Raw genomic sequence first — 24,922 nt, forward strand, 5'->3', positions numbered from 1 at the left:
CATTAGTTCGGTTGACTAATAAATGTTGAACTAGGTATTTAATAGGGGAGTGTGGAAAATTACTTTCTCCATGAACCAAGCAACAAAATTTTTACGTCCAGGGTTTCCATGACGGAGAAGAGTAAGTGCCTCCGCCTCGGTAGGAGGATTCATTCCCGTCCATTCCTCTTGAACGAAATCACTAAAAAAAGAAAAGCAGTGTTAGACCGGGACTAAGTGAACATGGAACATGATGATGTGGAAGACATAAAGGAATGGTGTAGTGGTATTACCTCATCCACACTTCCTCAACTTCCTTGATGTTGTGCAAGATATAGAACATGACGTCCTCCCACTCTTGTCGTGGCATGTTATAAGATTTTGAGGCCCCAGCCCTCCCACCTTGCGCGTTGAATAGATGGAGCCTGGGTTGATACTTGGGCTCTTCTATATTGTATCGAGGCACCTTGTTATGCAGATGGGGAACGTGGTCTGGATAGTATGATGTCCTGAGGTCTGACACCTCCTCTAGAATAACTGCCTCAGCTATGGAAGCTTCAATCTTAGCTTTGTTTCCACATTTCCGTCGGAGATGCTTGTTCTGTCTCTCAGGGCCGTACTGCCAGCGATTCTGCACAGCCCCCCCCCCCCAACAATACCTCATTCGCGAGGTGCAGAATGAGATGTGTCATCGGAATAAAGAAGCCTGGCGGAAAGATCTTCTCTAGCTTGACTATCAACTCCGATGCCTTCTTATGCAATTTTTCAATCACCTCTTTACTTACTTCTCGGAAGAAATGGCTAAGCTCGGCAAGCACTCGCCAGACATGCTCGGGGACATAGCCTCGAACCATCACCGGCATTATCCGCTCAATCCATACATGGTAGTCATGACTCTTCAGGCCGGTCACTTTGCCCGTTGAAAGATTGACTCCCTTACTTATATTCGATGCGCATAACCATCGGTGAACTTCAAAATTTGTTTCAGCCAGATAAGTACTTACTTTTTTTCGGGCGGTTTAAGGACAAAGTCAGCATCTGGCTTGAACCAGTTTTTTCGACCGCCTGTGGGAGGCTTCATGTTCAGGCGTGGTCTATCACAAATTCTCTGTTGATCGGCTCTAGCTTTAACGTTATCCTTCGTCTTATTAGGAATGTTGAGGATCGTGTGGAAAAGGGACTCTGCCACATTCTTTTCGGTGTGCATCACATCAATATTGTAAGGAAGTTTGAGGTCCTTGAAATAGGGAAGCTGCAAGAAGGGGGTAATGTGAGTCCAGTTGTGCGTCTCACCATATCCCTCGAAGCCTTTGGCTTTGGCTTTGCCTTTGACTTTAGGCTTGAGAGCTTTTAGCTGAGCAAGAACATCTGCCCCCGAAAATGTTGGAATCTCGATTACTTCATGAACAACCCGGCCTTTCGTGAAGTTCTTCTTGTCTTTCCTGTCTGGATGGTCTGGAGGGAGGAACTGTCGATGCAGGTCAAAGGCTACATACTTGCCACCCTTACTCAGCCAAATCATTCGCAGAGCCTGCATGCACACTGGGCATGGCATCTTCCCACTTGTACACCATCCGCAGAATAGAGCATAGCCGGGAAAGTCATGCAGGCAATAGTGCAACCAAACTTTCATCAAGAAATTTCTCTGCAGATCCCGGTCGTATGTCAACCTCGGAAAGTACCAAGAATGGTGCAAAGCATCCACCAGCGGCTGCATAAACACACCCAATTGCTTCCCCGGGTATTCAGGCCCCGGAATGATGAGCGACAAGAACATGGTCTTCCGTTACATTAGGGCACCGGGAGGAAGATTGAGCGGAATTACAAACACGGGCCAGCAGTTGTATGGATTAGACGACATACCATATGGATTCAACCCATCACCTGATATGGCTATTCTTACATTCCCAGCCTCGGCTGCTTCCTCGGGGTATTCTTCATCGAACGACTTCCATTTTTCCCCTTCCGATGGATGTACGATTTTTTTGGATTGTACCTTATACCTTCCTTGTGCCACTTCATCATTTTGGCAGACTCCTTCGTGATGAAAAGGCGCTGCAGTCTTTTTATAAAATCAAGATACCGAAGAACCTTAACGGGGATGGTTAGCTGCTTTTTCTCACCATCCTCACCGACCACCTCAATGTACCGAGACGAACCGCACTTCCTACAGTACTTGTCATCCGCATACTCGTGCCTAAACAAAAGGCAATTCTTTGGGCAAACATCTATTTTCTCATAATCCATAGAGAGTGCCTTCATGATTTTCTTTGTATCGTACATGCTTTTCGGCAGTTCATGACCCTCAGGGAGGCTGTTAGCCCATACTCCCAGGAATGCTTCGAAGCATTTCTGGCTACAGCCGTACTCAGCCTTGACTGCAATCAGTTGAGAGATGGCATCCAGCTGAGATATTTTCGCACCCGCATAAAGAGGTTTCTTCGACGAGGCCAAGCCCTCCAAGAAGGCCTTTGCGGTTGCCTCCGGCTCCTCCGGTTCATTCTCTGAAGGTGTCGCATTTAACGTTTCTGCAACAATGACATCATCTAGCATGTCCCTGACCCCGTCGTCCTCATATCCATCGATGCGTTGTCGCATCACCTCCTCTCTACCACAGTCCTGCTCGGCTATGTTTATCGGCGGCATGTCAAAGTTTGGCATATATCCGTGCGTGCGAAGGTGCTCACTCATGTCCATCTGATTTCTACGGTGACGTCTGGCACATCTCGCACAGGGGCATGGTGGGATAATTCTCATTGGACGACGGAATATCTCCTTCAAATACACATCGGTTTTCGCGATCCACTCTGATGTTAATCGATTCCGATGGATAAAACCACTGTACATCCACTGATTATCTGCCATCCTCTGCTTTTTTGCAAGCCACACAACATAATTAAGGATTCACTTAAATTAATCACATCAAATTTTTAGTTTCTACCGCGTTGAATCCACCTACATCTCTAATAGGTAAAGATGGGTCCTAATCCCACCCGAGGATGTGTAGATTGAGTACGTTCTCCATTCTACCCCGTTCCGAGACAAAATTTCGGCAGCACCTCCCCGCTGTTCTCCAGATACACGTCTCGGCAAATAGCCGAGAGAATGTGCTCCGGAGAACAATGGGGAGGCGCCACCAAAATCATGTCTCGAAACGGGGTAGAACATGGAGAACATACCCAATCTACACATCCTCGGGCTGTCCATGGAAAACGCTGGACAATCCGAAAGAGCTGCGGTGATAAATATGCAATTGAATGCATATTTATCGATGCAACCCTTTCGGACGGGAGACGCCTAGGTTACGCCAGTTGACTTGAGAATGAAATCTAGTGATATGAAAAAAATGGAGGAGATGGACTTGTAGCTCACCCTCGGCTGTAGAGGAAGTAGTCGAACAGCAGAGGGATGATCAGGGGGACCAACGCGTCGGACAACGGTCACTCCGATGAAATGCGAAACCACAAAGCCTGCAAATTCCATCGCGACAAAAAAATAGAACATCACAACTCATAGAGCATATTTAAAACATTTAAACATGCATTCATTTATTTTTGCATCATGTAGGAAAAAAAACTAACAACATTAACAATATATTCATCATCGTCATCACATATTCATCATCATCATTATCACCTACTCATCATAATCATTGATTCATCTCATCGAACCAATTTTTTTTCGAGATATGCAACATATAGCATCTCATCTAACCAAATTTTTTTACTACCTATCTCACTATCTATCTATCTATCTAACTATCTAACTATCTAACTATCTACCTATCTAACTATCTATATAACTATCTATCTAACTATGTATCTAACTATCTAAATACCTATCTAAATACCTACCTAAATACCTATCTAACTATCTATCTAACTAGCTACAAAATTACTAAAAAACACTAAAAAATATATAAAATTTTCACCTTCGAGAGGGCCGACCGGAGTTGGGGCGGGGAGGCGCGGGGTCGGGGTGGGGCGGCCGGCGCGAGGTCGGGGCGGGGCGGCCGGCGCGGGGTCGGGGAGGGGCGGGGCGGCGCAGGATCGGGGCGGGGCGGCGCAGGGTCAGTGTGGGCAGCCGGCGCGGGGTCGGGAAGGGGCGGCGCGGGTTCGGGGCGAGGCGGCGGAGGGCTCGGGGCGGGGAGGCACGGGCGGCGGCGGGCTCCGGGCGGCGCGGGCGGCGGTGGGCTCGGGGCCGCCGGTGGCGTGCTCAGGGCGGGCGGCGGAGGTGGTGGGCGGCGGCGCGGGTGTGGGTCGGGGGAAAGGGGGGGATGGGGAATGGGTGGTCGGGGGCGAACCGCAGCGGATAAGGTCAACCTATGCCGACGGCCTGGCTGTCGGCATAGGCCTGGCCCTTTGCCACGTCATCGATCCGTGGCCATGTGCGTTGCTATGCCGACGGCTAAGCCGTCGGCATAGATACTTTCCTTTTTTGCGGCATATGTGTGACTCTCAGCATAATGTAAAAAATAGTCCCACCTGGCCCAAAGACAAGCAACATGACCTGTTTAAATAGTTGGCTAATCCATACGACGTGAGCTCCAGTATTCATTAGACTTCTGTTAAGAAAATGGACAATTACGGTGAAACGTTCAGTTACCAGCCCGGTGCCCGGGTCTGAAGGTTTCACCGTGATAGTCCATTTTCCATGATGGATGCCGGTGTTTTTTATAAATTCAATTATTACTTTTTGTCAGTTTCTCGTGTGTAAGCTGTGGTGGCCGTTTCCCCCTCTGAGACATGGCGGCAGTGACGCCCGTGAGGTCTACACGGCGGGACGGGGGCCCAGGGGGGTAGCAATGCCGCCAAATCATGTGTAGGCGGCCTCTCACAAGTCTGGAAGTGTTGTGGCGGTTGCAAACGCCCGGCACGCGTCTCTGGGGTTTGCCCCCCCCCTCACGGACGGCGCCGCCGCCGGCACCTGGAGGGGGGAAACAGACGCGTCGGGTCTACACGGAGGGGATCTTGCTATGGGTCTGGCCCGGATGTTGCTCCAAAGTGTTTCTATGGGCTGACCTACCACAACCGGGTGGATAGGTCCACTGCTCAAAGCCCGTCCGTGCAAAGTAAAAGGGCTAGATCCCGTGGTCAAACACTACACGGTTAGGCGGGACGGGGGCCCTGGGGGGTAGCAATGCCACCCGAGCGTCGCACCGGGCCCTCATACATGCGGGGTGGTGTGGTGGCATGTCCGAAGAGGCGGCACGCATCTCCGGGTGTGCCCCCCTCACGAACGGCGATGACACGGTAGTAGACGTTCTGCGGTAACGATGCGGCGTGAATATTATTAAATACTCGGAGCGCGATAAAATCATGAGTTTTTTACATGACGTGGGCACATGTGCTGTAGGACTGATGGTAATTTTTCATAATTGTTCGTGATGGAGTAGTATCTGAACAATTCCCTCTACGCGGATTGCTGTTCGCGTGTCTACGACTGTGGCCGGCGGTCTCCGGGGGCTAGCATGCCGCCAAATCTTGCGTAGGCGGCCTCTCACAAGTCTGGAAGTGTTGTGGCGGGTGCAAACGCCCGGCACGCGTCTCCGGGGTGTGCCCCCCCTCACGGATGGCGCCGCCGCCGGCACCTGGAGGGGGGAAACAGACGCGTCGGGTCTACACGGAGGGGATCTTGTTGTGGGTCTGGCCCGGATGTTGCTGCAAAGTGTTCCTATGGGCTGACCTACCACAATCGGGTGGATAGGTCCACTGCTCAAAGCCCGTCCGTGCAAAGTCAAAGGGCTAGATCCCGTGGTCAAACGCTACAGGGTTAGGCGGGACGGGGGCCCTGGGGGGTAGCAATGCCACCCGAGCATCGCACCGGGCCCTCATACATGCGGGGTGGTGTAGTGGCATGTCCGAAGAGGCGGCACGCGTCTCCGGGGTGTGCCCCCCCCCTCACGAACGGCGATAACACTGTAGTAGACGTTCTGCGGTAACGATGCGGCTTGAATATTATTAAATACTCGGAGCGCGATAAAATCATGAGTTTTTTACACGACGTGGGCACATGTGCTGTAGGACTGATGGTAATTTTTCATAATTGTTCGTGATGGAGTAGTATCTGAATAATTCCTTCTACGCGGATTGCTCTTCGCGTGTCTACGACTGTGGCCGGCGGCCTCCGGGGGCTAGCATGCCGCCAAATCTTGCGAAGGCGGCCTCTCACAAGTCTGGAAGTGTTGTGGCGGGTGCAAACGCCCGGCACGCGTCTCCGGGGTGTGCCCCCCTCACGGACGGCGCCGCCGCCGGCACCTGGAGGGGGGAAACGGACGCGCCGGGTCTACACGGAGGGGATCTTGCTGTGGGTCTGGCCCGGATGTTGCTCCAAAGTGTTCCTATGGGCTGACCAAACACAACTGGGTGGATAGGTCCACTGCTCAAAGCCCATCCGTGCAAAGTCAAAGGGCTAGATCCCGTGGTCAAACGCTACAGGGTTAGGCTGGACGGGGGCCCTGGGGGGGTAGCAATGCCACCCGAGCATCGCACCGGGCCCTCATACATGCGGGGTGGTGTGGTGGCAAGTCCGAAGAGGCGGCACGCGTCTCCGGGGTGTGCCCCCCCCCTCACGAACGGCGATGACACGGTAGTAGACGTTCTGCGGTAACGATGTGGCGTGAATATTATTAAATACTCGGAGCGCGATAAAATCATGAATTTTTTACACGACGTGGGCACATGTGTTGTAGGGCTGATGGTAATTTTTCATAATTGTTCGTGATGGAGTAGTATCTGTACAATTCCCTCTACGCGGATTGCTCTTCGCGTGTCTACGACTGTGGCCGGCGGCCTCCGGGGGCTAGCATGCCGCCAAATCTTGCATAGGCGGCCTCTCACAAGTCTGGAAGTGTTGTGGCGGGTGCAAACGCCCGGCACGCGTCTCCGGGGTGTGCCCCCCCCTCACGGACAGCGCCGCCGCCGGCACCTGGAGGGGGGAAACGGACGCGTCGGGTCTACACGGAGGGGATCTTGCTGTGGGTCTGGCCCGGATGTTGCTCCAAAGTGTTCCTATGGGCTGACCTACCACAACCGGGTGGATAGGTCCACTGCTCAAAGCCCGTCCGTGCAAAGTCAAAGGGCTAGATCCCGTGGTCAAACGCTACAGGTTTAGGCGGGACGGGGGCCCTGGGGGGTAGCAATGCCACCCGAGCGTCGCACCGGGCCCTCATACATGCGGGGTGGTGTGGTGGCATGTCTGAAGAGGCGGCACGCGTCTCCGGGGTGTGCCCCCCTCACGAACGGCGATGACACGGTAGTAGATGTTCTGCGGTAACGATGCGGCGTGAATATTATTAAATACTCGGAGCGTGATAAAATCATGAGTTTTTTACACGACGTGGGCACATGTGCTGTAGGACTGATGGTAATTTTTCATAATTGTTCGTGATGGAGTAGTATCTGGACAATTCCCTCTACGCGGATTGCTCTTCGCGTGTCTACGACTGTGGCCGGCGGCCTCCGGGGGCTAGCATGCCGCCAAATCTTGCGTAGGCGGCCTCTCATAAGTCTGGAAGTGTTGTGGCGGGTGCAAACGCCCGGCACGCGTCTCCGGGGTGTGCCCCCCCCCCCCCCCTCACGTTTCTTTCCTATTGCGCACCTCCAAAGTGCTAGCTTTGAATTGTAGGCTTATCTCAGCATGTTTATTATACAGGGAGGTGACTGATAGGTGATAGCACAATCTGATCTTCTCAAGAACCATGCTTCATTCAGCTGCAAGACAAAGCAGATTGCTTTAGGTTCTTAGGTGCTATAATATCGAATAAATATCCTATTAGTTTACAGGATCACATATTTTTAGGTTTTTAATGCGGTTCATGATGAAACAGCTAGAGCCTATCATTATACATTATTACCTAACTGATATGGTTTTAGTTCCGAACGGAGGGAGTACCATTTATACTAATACTGATTTTGGGTGACCGCTCATCATCCTCTCTATATCACTGATGCTACATGCCAGAACAAGTTTTTAGATTTCCTTTCTAGAGATAGTTGTTCTTAGAATCAGCATATTGTCACCAGATATGCACTCCATTTACCCTTTTAAAAGAGAAAGGAGCAGGCATATTTGATAGCTGGAGACTCCCTGACAGTATCCCAATTTCAAAATATCGATACAGTTATTATGTTCTTGCAATGAAATGCCTACTATTCTGATTGTTACCCGAAGTGTGGGACCGTTTTCAGGTAGTCCCAGGTTTTGACCTTGCTGCACATTTGCGTCCCTTGTCAAATGCCATTAGATTTATGAGGGCGGGGTGATCCATTATGAGGCATTTTCTGTGTTCTTCAAAATTTAAATGGTGGAAATATTTTAATTCTTAAATAGACAAACATGAATGACCATTTTAATGATCCAATACTAATACCATCTGCTTTGGTGCATCCTATGGCTGAGAATAGGGTGGTGTCACTGGCAGGAAAATTGCACAGAAGAGAAATTGTTTTTCGAACCAAACTTTGGCAAAACCGCGGACAGGTACTTATGTCTTTCATGGAAGGAACTCCGAGTATCAGTGGATGTTTGGTGAGGAAGATCTTAAATCTCTCCCTATTTATTTAATATGTTGAATAATTCTATCAGGATGCATGGTCCGATAACACGCAGCGAGTGCATCGGGATTTGGTGATTATTCATGGTTTTGGTTTGATTGGCTCCACACTGCACAAGACAAAGAATTTGTTTCAAAATCCTGGCAAGTAATTTCGGAGTTAGGAAATTGGAGTATCTACACCACTTTGTTGAGTTTGTTTAATTTATGTGAAAAGCAATGCTAATGTGAGATTCTGTTTATGTTTAGAAGGCAGAATTAGGTCAACAGAACAAGTATTACTCTATGCTCCCTAATTTTTTAGCATCACAATCAATTGAGGACTCAATGCAGCTTGGGGGTCCTTCTGGACCCTTAGTTTGTTCAAAAAAAAATCAATTGAGGACTCAATTGGGAATTGGGTCATTTGATTTTGACCGGGTCAACAATTTCTTAAGAAACTCTTTTATTGAATTCTTTTAATTCATTGTGGTCCTTAATTTTTAAGCTTTTTCATTCAGTTGAGGTATCCAATTTCAGATTTGATTCATGATTTTGACCGGGTTAATGATTTTAAAAATTAATCGGGAGCAACCGGCATATAAAAACATATGAAAAATATTGCATGCAGACAGCAGTGCACAAAATTTCCCCACATAAGTATTAGTTGATTAGCAGATAACACAAAATTACAGCGCGAAAGGCCCACCAAAACACTATATTATAAATAAAATGAAAAACAAGCTCGATCATCTCCCCCTAGCCAAACCAAATACTCCCTCCGTTCCAAAATATAAGGTGTATTTGTTTTTTCGAAAAGTCAAATTTATTTAACTTTGACCAAGTTCGGGGTGAAAAATATTGGTATCCACAATGCTAAAAAAATGTAAATTCATTTCATGATGAATCTAATGATACTAATTTGATATTATGCATATTAATATATTTTCCAATAAATTTGGTGAGACTTAAAGAGGTTTGACTTAAAAAAAGCTAATACTCCCTCTGTAAAGAAATATAAGGGTGCTTTGATTTCTTTTACAGAGGGAGTACACCACCTTATATTTTGAAACATGCGCAGTAAAAGAATAATGAAAATCCAACAACATGAATGGCGCAACAAAGTTCGCCCTACCCTTCTAGTCAATGATGATTCCTTGACTCCTAGGCAAAATAGGAAACAACTAATGTGGTTGTATAGATTTTTTTTCCTGAGAATCATGTGATTGTATAGATAATGCACATATGTCAATAAAAAAAGTGTAGAGTTTGGTCAAAAAACAAACTTCCTCCAGTGAGCTAGATGCATGTCTCCAACTTCTCTTTTTGGATATTGAGCTAAACAATTTTTTTGGAATGATTTGAAGATATTGAGACCAACTAGATCCCCGGGGAAAGAGCAAGTGGCAGAAGATAACAATACTTTTAGGTCTTGAGAGGCGAATAGGAATCGTACCTAGTTCTTGAAACAATGCGGCAAGAAAGTACTAGAGGGTGGTCTTGTAAAATTCACATTCAGGTCGAATTAAGGGCAAAGAACTCTTAAAATCTTGATTCGACGGATGGAAGTGCATCAGTTTTTGTGTCATTGAAAGAAAAACAAAGAATAAATTCAGTTGTCTTTTTTTTGACGGGTAGTTGTCTTTTTTAGGAGAACCAAAAACTATTCACTGCAGCCCAGCCCAGCCCAGCCCATCAGCGCGTGGGGTCACCTTGTCAGCATCAAGGTCGAACAAGACCAGACCAGACCATTCTTCTCTCTCTCAAAAAAAAAAAAGGAAAAAAAGAAGAGACCACGCAAATCCTCTGGCTCTCGCATTCGCCCCCGGCCGTCGTTCCCCATTCCCTCGCCGCCGGCGCCACCGCGCCGCCGCGGCGCCATGCTCCGGCTCCGTCGCAGCCTCCTCTCCCAGATCCTCTCGTCTTCCCCCGCCTCTCCCATCTCCCACCTCAGCCGCCTCATCTCCGCCGCCGCGCCCGCCGTCTCCCCGAACCCTAGCTTCGCGGTGGAGGACTACCTCGTCTCCACCTGCGGCCTCACCCGACCCCAGGCCCTCAAGGCCTCGGCCAAGCTCTCCCACCTCAAGTCCCCTTCCAAGCCCGACGCCGTCCTCGCCTTCCTCGCCGGCCTCGCCCTCTCCGCCGCCGACGTCGCCGCCCTCGTAGTCAACGACCCGCTGTTCCTCTGCGCCAAAGTGGAGAAAACTCTGGCCCCCATCGTCATCGGGCTCACCGCTCTCGGTCTGTCGCATTCTGAGATCGCCCGCCTAGTCTCGCTCAGTCGCGCCTGCTTCCGCAGTAGATCCATCCTCTCCAAGCTGCACTACTACCTGCCTCTCTTCGGCTCCTCCGAGGACCTCTTCCGGGTGCTCAAGCGCGGCGCCGGCCTTCTCTCGGCCGACCTCGAGCGGGTGGTCAAACCCAATTCCGCGTTCCTTCGGGAGTGCGGGCTAAGTGATTGCGACATTGTCAAGTTGTGCATCGCTCGGCCATGGCTGCTCCCCTCCAGCATGGAGCGCATCCGGGCAATGGTGGCACACGCTGAAGGTATTGGTGTGCCTCGTGGCTGTAAGATGTTCAGACACGCGTTGCATGCTGTTGCGCCCCTCAGCAAGGAAAAGATCACCAACCAAGTGGAGCACTTGAAGAAGACATTTATGTGGTCAGATGCTGAGGTCGGCGTTGTTGTCTCCAAGCATCCATGTGTGCTGACGGGGTCTCACCAGATGCTGCAGAGCAAGTCAGAGTTCCTCATCTCTGAGGTCGGGCTGGAACCGACATACATTGCTCATCGTCCGGCATTGCTCACGTACAGCCTGGAAGTCCGACTCAGACCCCGGCACTACGTCGTAAAGTTTCTCAAGGAAAGCGGATTGCTGGATCGCGGCCGGGACTATTATAGAGCAGTCATGATCAGTGAGAAAGAATTTGTGGAGAAGTTCATATGCCCTCACAAGGAAGCTGCACCACACCTTGCTGAAGACTATGCAGCAGCTTGCAGAGGGGAAGTGCCTTCCAGTTTCAGATTTACATAAACCAAGAGCGGGCTATGAGAATTGGTAACTGTGTATGACGCAACAAAGTTTACGCTCTGTGCAGTGAGCTAGTAATTTCTGTTTCGGTGTTATTTGCCTAATTGGATGTTTGTTGTCTGCTCTAGTATGTCTGGTACATGTCAATTTAGTGTCGCTAATTCCATATGAAACTGATAATTTGATTGTGACTTCTTTGTATGTCTATCACACCATTCCAGTAGAGAAGGAAGCATCGCACTACGGTGAACATGTTCCTCGTACCATGTTGACACACATAATGGAACTAAGAGTGGGAGATCAGGGCATTTCTGCAAATGGTTTCAAATATCAGCGATAGAGTATGTCGTTATGTTCTCAACGACCATTGCAGTTTTCAGTGCAAATCTTCAACTACCTTTCCATGAAAAATGTTCCCATTTTGTTCATTATTAATTGAAGTCTCAAAATTTCCATTTGGATGGCGGAAACAATTGTGGAGTTGTTGATGGCCACAATGTGTAGATTACTGCCGAGGATGTAGTTTTGAACTACTCTGTTGGTTCCTTCCTCTTTAGTTCTTCTAAGCTGAAAGTCTTCGTTTCCCTGCAGTTGCTCTGTTTATAAGATATTTACTGTACAAGAAAGCAGGTCATTGTTTACTACTAGTACTTTGTATCACCTTTTTTTTTCTCGCTCTATGTTTTTGGATGGCCTATTGGCTTAAATTTTTCTAGGGACATCTGATCTCGAAATTGAATAATGTTGTTCATGTTCTGAAAGTACTTGGCAGTTTTACGGCTACTTCAAAAAATTTATCACCTTTTGAAAGCCTTGTATTACTTAAGCTTTATCAAGCACAAAAAGATAGGTCATGTTGTTTCCTTCACAATATTAATTATAATGTTAAATGTATTATATATCTAGATGACTGTTAGGACTGAAGTTCGAGAGACACTGGGTCCATTTTATGCCACACAAGTAAACCCCAATGTATCCACACATACAGTGTAAACATGAACTCCTGGAGTTATCAGGTTGCCGTTGCAGTTAACACTTTAGTTGTCTTTTTCTCTTTATTTGCTTCAAGGACCACTGAGAGTAGTGCACTTAGTTACTTCCTGGTCCTCTTGTTGGTGGAAGTGTTACATCAAAGAATGTAAACAAAGGGGCTCGATGAGATGACTACATGGTATGAATCTTCCACGAGTGAATACCACAAGTTGCTTATCTCCCTGTTGAAGATACTGTGTCAGCAAAATGGGAAAGTACTCGCACCTTTTGGGTCTGACTCATCACAAGAGGTACTTTCTTTGTTTGATGCTTCATTTTGTTGCAGTCATAGTTGTACTTATATTACCGTTCTATTGTGTGCCTGTAAGCATGTTCCCCTTTGCTCATAATGCATGTTTGACTTAACCACCCTTGTGTTGTGATGATGTCATATAGTGCAAGCAAACTAATACTTTTGATACGATTACCATTTCTGAACGGTTGTGACGCATGCAGTAGACTTGCTTTTTCATAATTATGTTTGGTATTATTGCCTGGCCATGTCATAGGTTCTGATTCTACATTTCCCCTCCGTTGAACTGTACTGGTTTCTGAACTGAACTATTACCTGCACCTACCGGCTACTGGTTTCAACCTGTTTCACGGTCCCCATTTGGGCTACAATTTAAAATGGTTCCTTTCAAGGATTCAGAAGATTACTGAGTTGGCTTATACCCAGTGCCAGTAGTATCTCAAATTATAGATTGGTATTATGAGGTAGCTGAATGCCTAACTCGTCTTCTAGCACTACGAGGCGGTGGAACCTTGCAAAACTTATTTTTTTCTTCTTTCGTTGAGTAACATATAAATTAGACCTGTCATTTTCGCAGCACCATTTATGGGGTGATTTTTGACTATTTCGGTAACCTTTGCACATCTGACTCGTTTGAATTCTTGGTAGTAGGATACAGACGGTCCAGAGATGGCAGTAACTAAGCTGTTTTCATCTTGTAAGAGAAGTGGTGCTCATATGGGGGATTTTGAATCCAATGTTTGTTGCGGTGAAAATATCCCCCCACGAAGTCAGATGCAGGCTCTTCCTATGTTCTGTGTCATTGCCATATTTAGCCGAGTGTCCCCCACCCCCAGTACTACTTGTGGCCGGGTTTTACACTGTCTGAAATGAAGATAAAGATGTATCTCATGGGGTAGCAGTAGCATATTAGTTTATCATCTCGATAAGCTATAGAGCAAGTGGTCGATGGGTCGATGGGTAGCAGTAGCATATTAATTTATCATCTCGATAAGCTATATCTCCTGAAGTTTTCGATTTACTGATCTACCAGGAGAAGATGATCTAAAACTGGGTGCAGACGCAGGGCGCCTAAAACGAGGCAGAGGATCAACTTCAGTCCAGGGCACACTGCAGGCGCATATTGCAGTCAGACTCCCAAAGTTTTCAATTTTGATTTTGATTTGCTTGCGGATTATCGAGAGCAGTTTGATTAACTAGCAAATTTTGAGCTGAGAAGATGGCACCCAATATATGTTCTGTTATTATTTTAGGTGGCGGTGTGTTGGCCGTTGGATAAACAAAATCTTGCCTGGTCTGTGATGGGCTCGACTTTTCTTTTCTGTTGCCCCCATGATACATACACGACCTTTTGCGTCTGACCCATCATGAGAGGTACTATGTTTCATGCTTTATTTTGTTGCAGTCATAGTTGTACTTATATTACTGTTCTACTTAATCCACCCCTTTCCTATAATTTTACATTCGGAATTTTCATCAGAAGGAAGATGCCCATAATGCGTGTTCTACTTAATCCACCCTTGTGTTGTGATGGTGTCATATAGTGCAAGCAAACTAATACTTCTGATACGATTGCCGTTTCTGAATGGTTATGACGGACGCATTAGACTTGTTTTTGTATATAATTATGGTTGGTAGTATTGCCTGGCCATATCATAGGTTCTGATTCTACATTTCCCCTCCGTTGAACTGTACTGGTTTCTGAACTGAACTATTACCTGCAACTACCGGCTACTGGTTTCAACCTGTTTCACGGTCCCCATTTGGGCTACAATTTAAAATGGCTCCTTTCAAGGATTCAAAAGATTACTGAGTTGGCTTATACCCAGTAGTATCTCAAATTATAGATTGGTATTATGAGGTAGCTGAATGTCTAACTCGTCTTCTGGCAATATGAGACGGTGGAACCTTGCAAAACTTACTTTTCCTTCTTCCGTTGAGTAACATAAATTAGACCTGTCATTTTCGTAGCACCATTTATGGGATGATTTTGACTATTTGGGTAACCTTTGCACATCTGACTCTCATTTGAATTCTTGGTAATAGGATACAAACGGTCCAGAGATGGCACTAACTAAGCTGTTTTCATCTTGTAAGAGGATTTTGAATCCGATGTTCGTTTCGGGGAAAATATCCCCTCTCGAAGTCAGATGCAGGCTCTTCTTATATTCTGTGTCATTGCCATATTTAGCCAAGTGCCCCCACCCCTAGTACTACTTGTGGGTTTTACACTGTCTGAAATGAAGATAAAGATGTATCTCATGGTCATTGCCATATTGCAGTCAGCCAGCCAGACTTCCAAAGTTTTCGATTTTGATTTTGATTTTGATTTTGATTTGCTTGCGGATTATTGAGAGCAGTTTAATTTTGAGCTGAGAAGATGGCACCCAATATATATGTTCAGATAATTTACTTTAGGTGGGAGTGTGTTGGCCGTTGAATAACCAAAATCTTGCCTGGAGTGGTATGTGACGGGCTCCACTTTTCTTTTCTGTTGCCCCCATGATACATACAACAGCTCGTCGCTGCTCTTATTTGACTCACTGTAATTGGGTACATGCTCACATTTTTTTTCTCATGAAGAAACAATGCAACCGGAACTCCTTTTCTGACTCCGAGCTCAAATGCTCATTGATCAACAGTAAAATCGAAAATAATAGTAAAAAGATCTACCACAAATCCTTTTTTTTTTGTAAACTTTGACAGATGTTTTGTATGCCTGACAAATTTCAGCATGAAATAACTTTTGTGCAAGTGATGGCAAAAAAACAAAATCAACACTCCAAAATGTTTTCAAAGCTAGCATTTTTGGAGCATAAAATATTCTTTTGCCATGACTTCCAGGAATGTCAAGCGAGGGTTCAGGTGCGCTGATGTAGCCCTCCTGCCCCCTACACTTCCGATGACCCTAACTTTATCGAGGTCATGGAAGGAACCCTCGGAGACAGACTCAAAGTTGGAGTATCCCGAGGAGGAGGACAATCTTTCTTTTCCCTTTTTCCACCCCCACCAATACTGCCGCATCATTCGTGTGAGATCATTACAAACCGATGCCGGCAACTAGAACATACTCATTACATATGTGGGAATAGCCTGTGCAACTGCTTTAATTAATAACTCCTTGTTGCCAACTGACATGTATTGCTCACTCCAATCAACTAGCCTCTTTGCTTAGACTCGCCTGAACTGTTTCAAACATACCTTTATTCATTTTCCCATCTAGAACCGGTAGTCCCAAAATTTCGGGGTCAAACACTTGTTGAGATATGTCAAGAATTCCTTTCACGTTCTCCACCACCGCACCAGGACAATTGTCAGAAAAGAGGATGAAACACTTTGAGGGGTTTATGAGTTGCCCTGTCGATGAAGAATAAGTGTTCAACAAACCTTTAACTAACATTGCATGATGTTGTGAGGCTTCAAAATATAAAAGGGAATCATCTGCAAATAATAAATGGGTGATAGTGGGCGCCCTTCGACATATTGCCACACCCTTGAAGCCCTCCTTCTCCACAGGCTTATGTACCAGAGCAGATAAGGCATCAACAACAAATAGGAATAAGAAAGGTGACAAGGGATCACCTTGGCGAAGACCCCTTTTAGGTATGAAGGAATTCAATATCTTCCCATTGATTTTTACTGAATACTTTACAGATCTCACACAAGCCATAACAAAAGAAATCCACCGTGCGGAAAAACCCCATTTAACTAAAGCACCTTCCAAAAAGTCTCAACCGACACGATCATAGGCACTCGAGAGATCCAATTTATATGCACAAAGAGGTGACAAGGCCCGTCCCTCCTACTATCATGTTTGTCGCTGCTGCTGGAAATAATTTATTGGTACCCAGCGATTCCTCTATATTATCCACACTATTTTTTTAGGTGAATGTGTCAGTATCCGTAATTTTGATTCATTTGACGAGTTTCGATTATGAACTTGGATGTTGGAGTATTCTGAACTCGATAATCTCCTTGTCATATTTATCATGTTGTTATGTTCTCCAACCTATTTTTCCTCATTCTTGAACGAAGCGATAAAAAGAAAGAAGCAATAAAACATGACGTGGCATGAGACTGACGGGTGGGAGCCCACCTGTTTTTCTTTTCTTTCTTTTTTCGAGGGAAAGGAGCTCACCTGGGTTGGGTCGAACCAGAAGATCAGATCAGACCCACGCAAATCACTTCCCCATTCCCTCGCCGCCGCCGCCGCCGCCGCCGCCCCGTCGATCTCCTCCTCCGCGGCGGCGCCGCCATGCTCCGGCTCCGCCACACCGTCCTCTCCCAGCTCCTCTCGTCTTCCCCCGCCTCTCCCATCTCCCACCTCAGCCGCCTCTTCTCCGCCGTCTCCCCGAACCCTAGCTTCGCCGTGGAGGAGTATCTCGTCGCCACCTGCGGCCTCACCCGACCGCAGGCCCTCAAGGCCTCCGCCAAGCTCTCCCACCTCAAGTCCCCCGCCAATCCCGACGCCGTCCTCGCCTTCCTCGCCGGCCTCGGCCTCTCCGGCGCCGACGTCGCCGCCCTCGTCGCCAAGGACCCGCAGTTCCTCTGCGCCAAAGTGGAGAGAACCCTGGCCCCCGTCGTCGCTGGGCTCACCGGCCTCGGCCTGTCACGTTCTGACATCGCGCACCTCGTCTCGCTCTCCCGTGACAAATTCCGATGTAGATCCATGGTCTCAAATCTGCAGTACTTCCTGCACCTCTTCGGCTCCTTTGAGAACCTCCTCCCTGCTCTCAGGCGCGGCTCATGCTTTTTCTCAGCCAACATTGATACAGTGGTCAAGCCCAATGTTTCGTTCCTGCGAGAGTGCGGGCTAGGTGACTGTGACATTGCCAAGTTGTGCATCGCCGAGCCATGGCTGCTCGCCTCAAACGTAGAGTGCGTGCGGGAAATGGTGGCACGCGCCCAAGGTATTGGTGTGCCCTGTGGCTCTCGGATGTTCAGGCACGCGTTGCGGGCTGTTGCATTCCTTAGCAAGGAGAAAATTGCCGCCAAAGTGGAGCACTTGAAGAAGACGTTCAGGTGGTCTGATGCCGAGGTGGGCATTGCTTTGTCCAAGCTTCCAATTGTGCTGGTGAGGTCTAACCAGATGCTGGAGAGCAGGTCAGAGTTCCTAATCTCTGAGGTGGGGTTTGAGCCAGCATACATTGCTCATCATCCGGCATTGCTCACGTACAGCCTGGAGGGCCGGATCATACCCCGGTACTATGTTGTAAAGTTTCTTAAGGAAAATGGACTGCTGGATCACAACCGGAGCTACTATTCTGCAGTCATGGTGATGGAGAAAGTATTCGTGGACAAGTACATATGCCCTCACAAGGAAGTTGCACCATACCTTGCTGAAGACTATGATGCCGCTTGCAGAGGGGAGGTGTCAACTAGATTCAAATTTACATGAAAAATGGTAACAGTACGGCACAACAAATTTCTTACATTCTGCGTTATGCTATTCATTCCTGATTTGGTGTTATTGGCCGAACTGAATTGTAGCTGTCTGCTATTGATAATCTATAGTATGTTTGTTACATGCTGATTTGATGGTGCTAGTCTAGGATGAAATTGGCAATTTGATTTGAGAGTATTGGAATTCTCATTATGACATTCAATTAGAGAAGAAAGCATCGTACTACTGCTTTGACGTACATATTGGATTTACGGGAATCTTTGTGAAAACCATGGAGCGGCTGCTCCAGCCACGGATACCCTTCATTTCCACCTCAAGATAGGAACCATGTCAGAAAAAGCACTGCAAAGTACTCCCCCCGTAAACAAATATAAGAGCGTTTAGATCGCTACTTTAGTGATCTAAACACTCTTATATTTCTTTACACAGGGAGTACTAAGCACTGTCTGACACATATCCCCACAAAATTACGTTTGAAATGGACGGCGTCCAAGAGTGGAGAAGTGGTTTCATGGAGCTAAAAAAAGTCTCTCTAAGAACTAATGGAATTAAAGAGAGTGAGAGCAGGACATTCTGCAAATGTTCTCAAATGACCATAGCATTTTCAGGTGCACCTCAATCTATCTTTTCATCGAAGAAGGTTCTCATTTTGGCCAAAGATGACATGGACTTTTAAATTTTCTCCGGATGAAAGTATGTTTGTCACTCCCAAGGATGCAGTTTGGATCTAGTATGTTGGTTGCTTGCTCTAGTTCTTCTAAGATGAAAATCTTCGTTCATCCAGCAGTAGCTTTGCTTATAAAACTGTTGTGAAAGCAAGTCATTGTGCACTACTCAGTAGTTTGTATCAGTTTTTCCCCTTATATTCTTTGATTGATGGCCTACTAGTTGATATTTTTCATATGGCTTCTGATGTCAGAACTGAATAGTGCATTAGTTGGCTAGTAGCATTTTTGTTATCGACTTATCCATGTAGAACTATGTAACGGGCATTTTGGAGGCCCTAGTATTTGTGCTACAGAGGCAAATTTCTGAAAAGCAGAGGGCATTTCATATAACAGAACTTTTGTTAAGTTAATCTTAAAATCGGTTATGTCATTTATCTGTCGTACCTTTTTACTAATTTTATTCCATATTAGCACTATGTACATAGATGCTTAGGCATCTGTATTCCATATCAGTATTTGCTTTTTTTGGATGATCTTTTATATTTTCTTTTGTTGTGTCAGCTATGATTTCTTCTAAAGACGTGTATGCTGGCATTGGAGAAAAGAGAATGAACACTTAGCATGTTTCATTTTTTTCGGCTCTGAAAGAATGAAGACTGTCACCTCATCTAAGAGATTATCCCACTAATTTTCTCATTTATACCAAATGTCATCTCTTCGTCGCCTGTTTAGTTAAATCTAAGTCTAGATATTGCATAATTATAGATCTTGCAGAACTTAGAACATAGGAATAGTATACATGTTGTGTACCTCAAATTAAGACCCAAGCTGTGGTGGGGATGTCCATATTTGTCTGTTCCTGATGTTAGGCTTTAGAAGTTGGAAGAAATGAGATCTCAACTGTGTGCTTGCAGTAACACAAAGGAGATTAATCGCAAAGAGATCTGATTTGAAATGAACATCTGTCGTGTGTCCCTTCTCTGGTGCCTAGCTTGTGGAATTATAGGAGCATACTGATTTACTGAATGTAGATGGCGCGTTCTTTCTTTCAGAAGATGTGCTGAAACTGGATGCAGATGCATGGTTCCCTTTTTGTTCTTCCAGGAGATCGACAAAGCAGGGCGCTCGGACTCTGCTATCGTATATGTGATTCTGAAGGTATTTGTGGACTTGACGCCTTGCGTGAAGAAGCCCCTATTTTTGTCCTTTTGAATTTTTCAATTTCAGTAAACCTTCTTTCTAGTATTGTCCTAGAGATTGTTAGTACGCAAGGTGGCACGTGCGTAGCTGCAGCCTGCCTGCTGGATTCGTCAGTTCAACTGAGCCAACCTGAACAAATAAACAAGTTGAATGAACCACCAACATTCGTGCTTTGGTTAATTTGTAGATTGAGCTTCGTGCATTTTTGCTTAAGACATGTTGGACGTAACCAATTGAAAGATCCATGCATGTAAACAATCAATTAGTGTGTGTGCTCTGAATCTGAATCTGATCTGATTAGTTAACTCTGAACCTTTGAGCCACCCAAGTGAAGCTATCTATAGTAACTGCTTAAATGCTACAGCCATGTTTGTTTTACTCGAATCAGAGCTGAAAAATGAACAAGAATCTTAAAACAAAGTTGGTCATTAATGCTAATACGGTAAGAACGTGATGTTTTGTAGTATTCAGCAAATCTTCAAGTATCATTGATGAGTATATCTGCACACTCTGTATCTCTATGTTCTCGATAGCCATTGCAGTTTTCAATGCAATCCTCAGTTTTTCTTTCAGTGAATGAATCTACATTGTTATGTCATGATTTATGCCCAGCAAATGGCTAGAGTATGTACTCTTGGTTCAGCGTGGTATCCAGTCTGCCTAGATGATCTCAGGTGTTACATTTGTAGTCTATGCTATATCAAACCAGAGTTACTTTAGGCAATAACAAATGCAAACTGGCTTCCATTATATGGGATTTATCTTTTAGTGTTGAAAAAATATATCTTCAGAACTATGCCGAGCTTCTACTACTGACCGTTATGAAGATATTATACTATGTTTTCTCCATACGCTCCCAAAATGGGGCATATTACTGGATGGCAACGAATCTGAAATTTTCTGTCATGAGAAGATTGCTAAATCTATTCTGCATATTTTTTTAATTTTTGTGCATGCTATCTTTTGCTTCCACGGCTTGTGTGCTTCAGAACTCGTGTTTTCATTCAGGCATGTATGTGCTTCATAATCCAAAACTTCCGTTCTCAATTTGTTAGCTTATGAGATGACAACGAAATTGTATCTTGTTACTTCTCTTGCAAAGTCAGGTGTGTTCATCTATAGTAGTTTGATCCACCCTAATGCTTGAGAGCTATAGTAGCGGTCCATTGATTTCAAATAAGTACTCATGCAGTTGAGCTATTAATAATTTAGGACTCCTACTGAAGAGATACTCCTATAATTCAGTGTAAGGGCATATTTATCCTAAGATGTTTTGGCGATTTATGACAATACTTTTGCGGACTAATCGTATGCATTGAGTTTTTTCAGAGATTCATCCCTTTGGCACGAGACGATTCCCTTCCCTCGGAGTTTGAAGCGAAGATGGTGTAGTCCTTTCGAATTAGTTTGGTGGATTAGTTTTGTAGGAGTCACCATACTATCAAGAGGGGGTCCGCTTTGGTAAGGCTAGGGTGGAATCAACACGTACACATCCTCTTTACACCCTCTGAGCCTTTCTGCTTCATTGGAGTTTTCTTCCTTTCTCTTTGGGCTGAGTCTGGTCCCAGCGGTAGTACCGCGGTACCCAGCGATAGTACCGCTTAGGGGTCACAAGCGGCAGTACCGCTCCGCAGCGGTAGTACTGCTGGTGGGTCCTCATCTGTAGTACCGCTACGGTACTAGGTCCCTACCGCGTCGACTCGAGGGGTCATTTTTTGTGTTGGATAGTGCGGTACTTCGCAGCGGTAGTAGGGCGGCAGTACTGCTCACGAGCGGTAGTACCGCCCAACCACTGCGGCAGTACCGCTCGGGTCTGTCATTCTCCTGCCCTTCAGACTCCACGGTAGTACCGCCCGGGGGAGCGGTAGTATCGCCCTCTACGGGGCTGTTGTGGGGGGTAACGGTTGGATTGTTCCCCCCATTATATAAGGAGGTCTTCTTCCCCAAAGTTGACCTACCTCTTTCCCCAAAAGCTCCATTGTTGCTCCAAGCTTCATTTTCGCCCGATCTCCCTCCCTAGCCAATCAAACTTGTTGATTTGCTCGGGATTGGGTGAGAAGGCCCCGATCTACACTTCCACTAAGAGAAATTTGATTCCCCCCACTAATCCCTAGCGGATCTTGTTACTCTTGGGTGTTTGAGCACCCTAGACGGTTGAGGTCACCGCGGAGCCATAGTCCATTGTGGTGAAGCTTTATGGTGTCGTTGGGAGCCTTCAATTAAGTTGTGGAGATTGCCCCAACCTTGTTTGTAAAGGTTCGGTCATAGGGGCACCAATAGTGGAATCACGGCATCTCGCATTGTGTGAGGGCGTGAGGAGAATACAGTGGCCCTAGTGGCTTCTTGGGGAGCATTGTGCCTCCACACCGCTCTAACGGAGACGTACTTCCCTTCAAAAGGAAGGAACTTCGGTAACACATCCTCGTCTTCACCGGCTACACTCTTGGTTATCTCGTGCCTTTACTTGTGCAAGCTTATTTGCGTTGTATCCCTTGCTTGCTTGTGTGCTTATTGCTATTGCATCATATAGATTGCTCATCTAGTTGCATATCTAGACAACCTACTTTGATGCAAAGTTTAATTTGGTAAAGAAAACCTAAAAATTGTTAGTTGCCTATTCACCCCCTCCTCTAGTCAACTATATCGATCCTTTTAATTGGTACCAGAGCCTCGTCTCTTTATTAAGGATTTTGCCGTCCGAAGAGTATGGTTGACACCGTAGACGGTGGGGAGGAGCACTCCGGTGTGAATCCGTTCTCGTCTATGGCCGATGGGGGAACCGCGGTCTCTCGTGAGGAATTCAATGTGGCTTTAGACACATTGAAAACCTCCATGACGACCGAGGTTGAAAGCATGTTTAACAAATTCATTGAAGGGCTTAAACTATCTACCGCACCGTTGAAAGTGGGTGATCCCACTAACAAGGTGACGGATGCTAACTCCGACAAGGGGGAAGCTACTAGTGAAAAAGCTCCTTCTACTAGTGGTAAGAATGGCATCGGCATCTTTGCCCTTGTGGAACCTCCACCTGTTTATGGTGGACCGCTTCCTTCTACTCATTTGAATCATGCCGGTCCTCCCCCTAAGATTGTGAAAAATGAGGATTTTGATTCTTGGGTCTATCGCTTTAAACGCCATTTGAATCATGTTAATACTAATCTTTGGAGAATCATTGAAGAAGGTTCTATCCGCATGACCGAAGCAACTTCACGCCTAGAGAAGCCGTGGACCATCAATTCAATGAGAATGCTCTCTTCATCATTCAAGATGCAATTCCACCCGAAGATCTTCCTTACCTCCGGCCCTACGCCGTGGCCAAAGACGCTTGGCACCAAGTCGTTTCCCTCTACCGGGGAAGCGCAAGCATACAACGCTCCAACTATGAAGTGGTGCAAGATGAAGCCGACGAGTTTGCCATGAAAGAAGATGAAGAACCTCGTGAGCTTTATCGGAGAGTAACCAAACTCGCGGTCTCTCTCCGAGATCATGGGAGCAAGGACACGGATGACAATTGGATCAAGCGCAAATTTCTCAAGGCAATGATGCCTTACCACAAGGCCATGTCCTCCGTCATTCGTCAACGGTCGGACTTCCACACTTTGTCCTCAAGTGAAGTGTTGGATGAGTTTGTGGCTATGAGCATCTTGGACAAGACCGCCGACAATGCGGTGCTTCGCTCCCAAAGAGCAAAGAAACCCAACCTTGCGTTGAAGGCCAAGGTTATTGCGGAGGAAGAGGAAGAAGAGGAGAGCAACCTCGAAGATACAAAGTATGCCTATCATAAACACATGGCTCTTGTTTCAAGGCAATTTTGGAGCAAGAAGAACTCAAGGCCCAATTTCAACAAGAACAATTCAAGTGGCGCCAAGGGCAAGCAACGTTTGAGGACTTGCTTTAATTGTGGCAATGTGAGCCATTTTGTTGCGGAGTGCCCTTATGAGAAGAGGGAAGACAATGGTGGCAAGCTCATCCGAAAGGACAAGGTCAAATCTTCCCACAACAAGAACAACTTCACCAAGAAGACTCCTTCTAGGGTGTTGGTGGTACAAGAAGAGTACAATGAGGATGATGATGATGATGAAGATGATGAGTCGGTTGCCATGGCCTCCGTTGCCATTGCTTCAACTCCACGGGCGTCTCTCTTTGACTCACCCAATGAGAACATCACCGTCAAGTGCCTCATGGCTAAAGCCACCAACAAGGTAACCCCCAACATCAAAACTACCATCATTAATAATCCTTCATTGACGGATTGCATTGATGAACATGAGGGAACTAGTGTGGAGGAGAGTGAGTTTGAGTCCTTTATGGGTAAACTCAAGGGTAAATCCAAGAAGTACTTCGTTGCTCTCTTGAAACAACTTGGTGAAGCCAATGTCATGATCGAGGCTCACGAAGAAACCATCTCTAAGATGGAGGAGCATAGTCGTGACTATGCCGATGAGATTTCAGATCTTTCCAATGCTCTTGAGGAAGAGCGTGGTCATTGTTTGGCTCTTGAGGAGTCATACAACGATGATCACGCTAAACTAAAGAAATATCTTGATCATGCTCTTGTTGCATCTCGTGTGCTAAATTCTGAGAAAGCCAAACTCGGGATTGATCTTGCTAGACTCAATGAGGAGTTTGATACACTTGACAAGGCTCACAAGGCCTTAAAGGGTATTCATGCTAATCTTAAAGAGTCTCATGATCAACTTCAAGTGAAGCTAACTAAGGAGAAAGCCACCTTTCCTCATATGGTTTTAATTGATAATGCAAATGCCACTAACCCGTGTTGTGAGCATGTGCATTTTGTTGAGGAGAACGCTAAGTTGAAAG

The 24,922-nt window shown here is 46.3% G+C and overlaps 2 protein-coding genes across 6 annotated transcripts; both read left to right on the top strand.

Moving 5' to 3' along the window:
* Positions 1-10,258: 10,258 nt before the first annotated feature.
* Positions 10,259-11,724, top strand: LOC109776900 (transcription termination factor MTEF18, mitochondrial). The gene has a single exon (XM_020335575.4). The coding sequence runs from the start codon at positions 10,393-10,395 to the stop codon at positions 11,545-11,547; it is 1,155 nt and encodes a 384-aa protein (XP_020191164.1). The 5' UTR covers positions 10,259-10,392; the 3' UTR covers positions 11,548-11,724.
* Positions 11,725-16,975: 5,251 nt separating this feature from the next.
* LOC109776913 (uncharacterized) lies at positions 16,976-22,463 on the top strand. 5 transcript variants are annotated; one of them, XM_045229513.1, is made up of 3 exons: positions 16,982-17,932; positions 18,008-18,233; positions 19,463-19,860. In XM_045229513.1, exons 1-2 carry the CDS (start codon positions 17,085-17,087, stop codon positions 18,225-18,227), a joined length of 1,068 nt encoding a protein of 355 aa, XP_045085448.1. In that variant the 5' UTR covers positions 16,982-17,084; the 3' UTR covers positions 18,228-18,233; positions 19,463-19,860. The 5 variants fall into 5 exon arrangements, with proteins under 5 accessions (XP_020191169.1, XP_045085448.1, XP_040247523.1 ...); XM_020335580.3 differs by having other exon boundaries at positions 16,976-18,233; XM_040391589.3 differs by lacking the exon at positions 19,463-19,860 and adding an exon at positions 19,954-22,463 and having other exon boundaries at positions 16,982-18,233.
* Positions 22,464-24,922: the final 2,459 nt, after the last annotated feature.

The sequence above is a fragment of the Aegilops tauschii genome, chromosome 6, assembly GCF_002575655.3.
Source record: "Aegilops tauschii subsp. strangulata cultivar AL8/78 chromosome 6, Aet v6.0, whole genome shotgun sequence".
Taxonomy (NCBI): Eukaryota; Viridiplantae; Streptophyta; class Magnoliopsida; order Poales; family Poaceae; genus Aegilops; species Aegilops tauschii.

What these genes read in the sequence shown, in the direction of transcription:
- LOC109776900 (XM_020335575.4), top strand. Translation starts at nt 10,393, where the DNA reads ATGCTCCGGCTCCGTCGCAGCCTCCTCTCCCAGATCCTCTCGTCTTCC.
- LOC109776913 (XM_020335580.3), top strand. Translation starts at nt 17,085, where the DNA reads ATGCTCCGGCTCCGCCACACCGTCCTCTCCCAGCTCCTCTCGTCTTCC.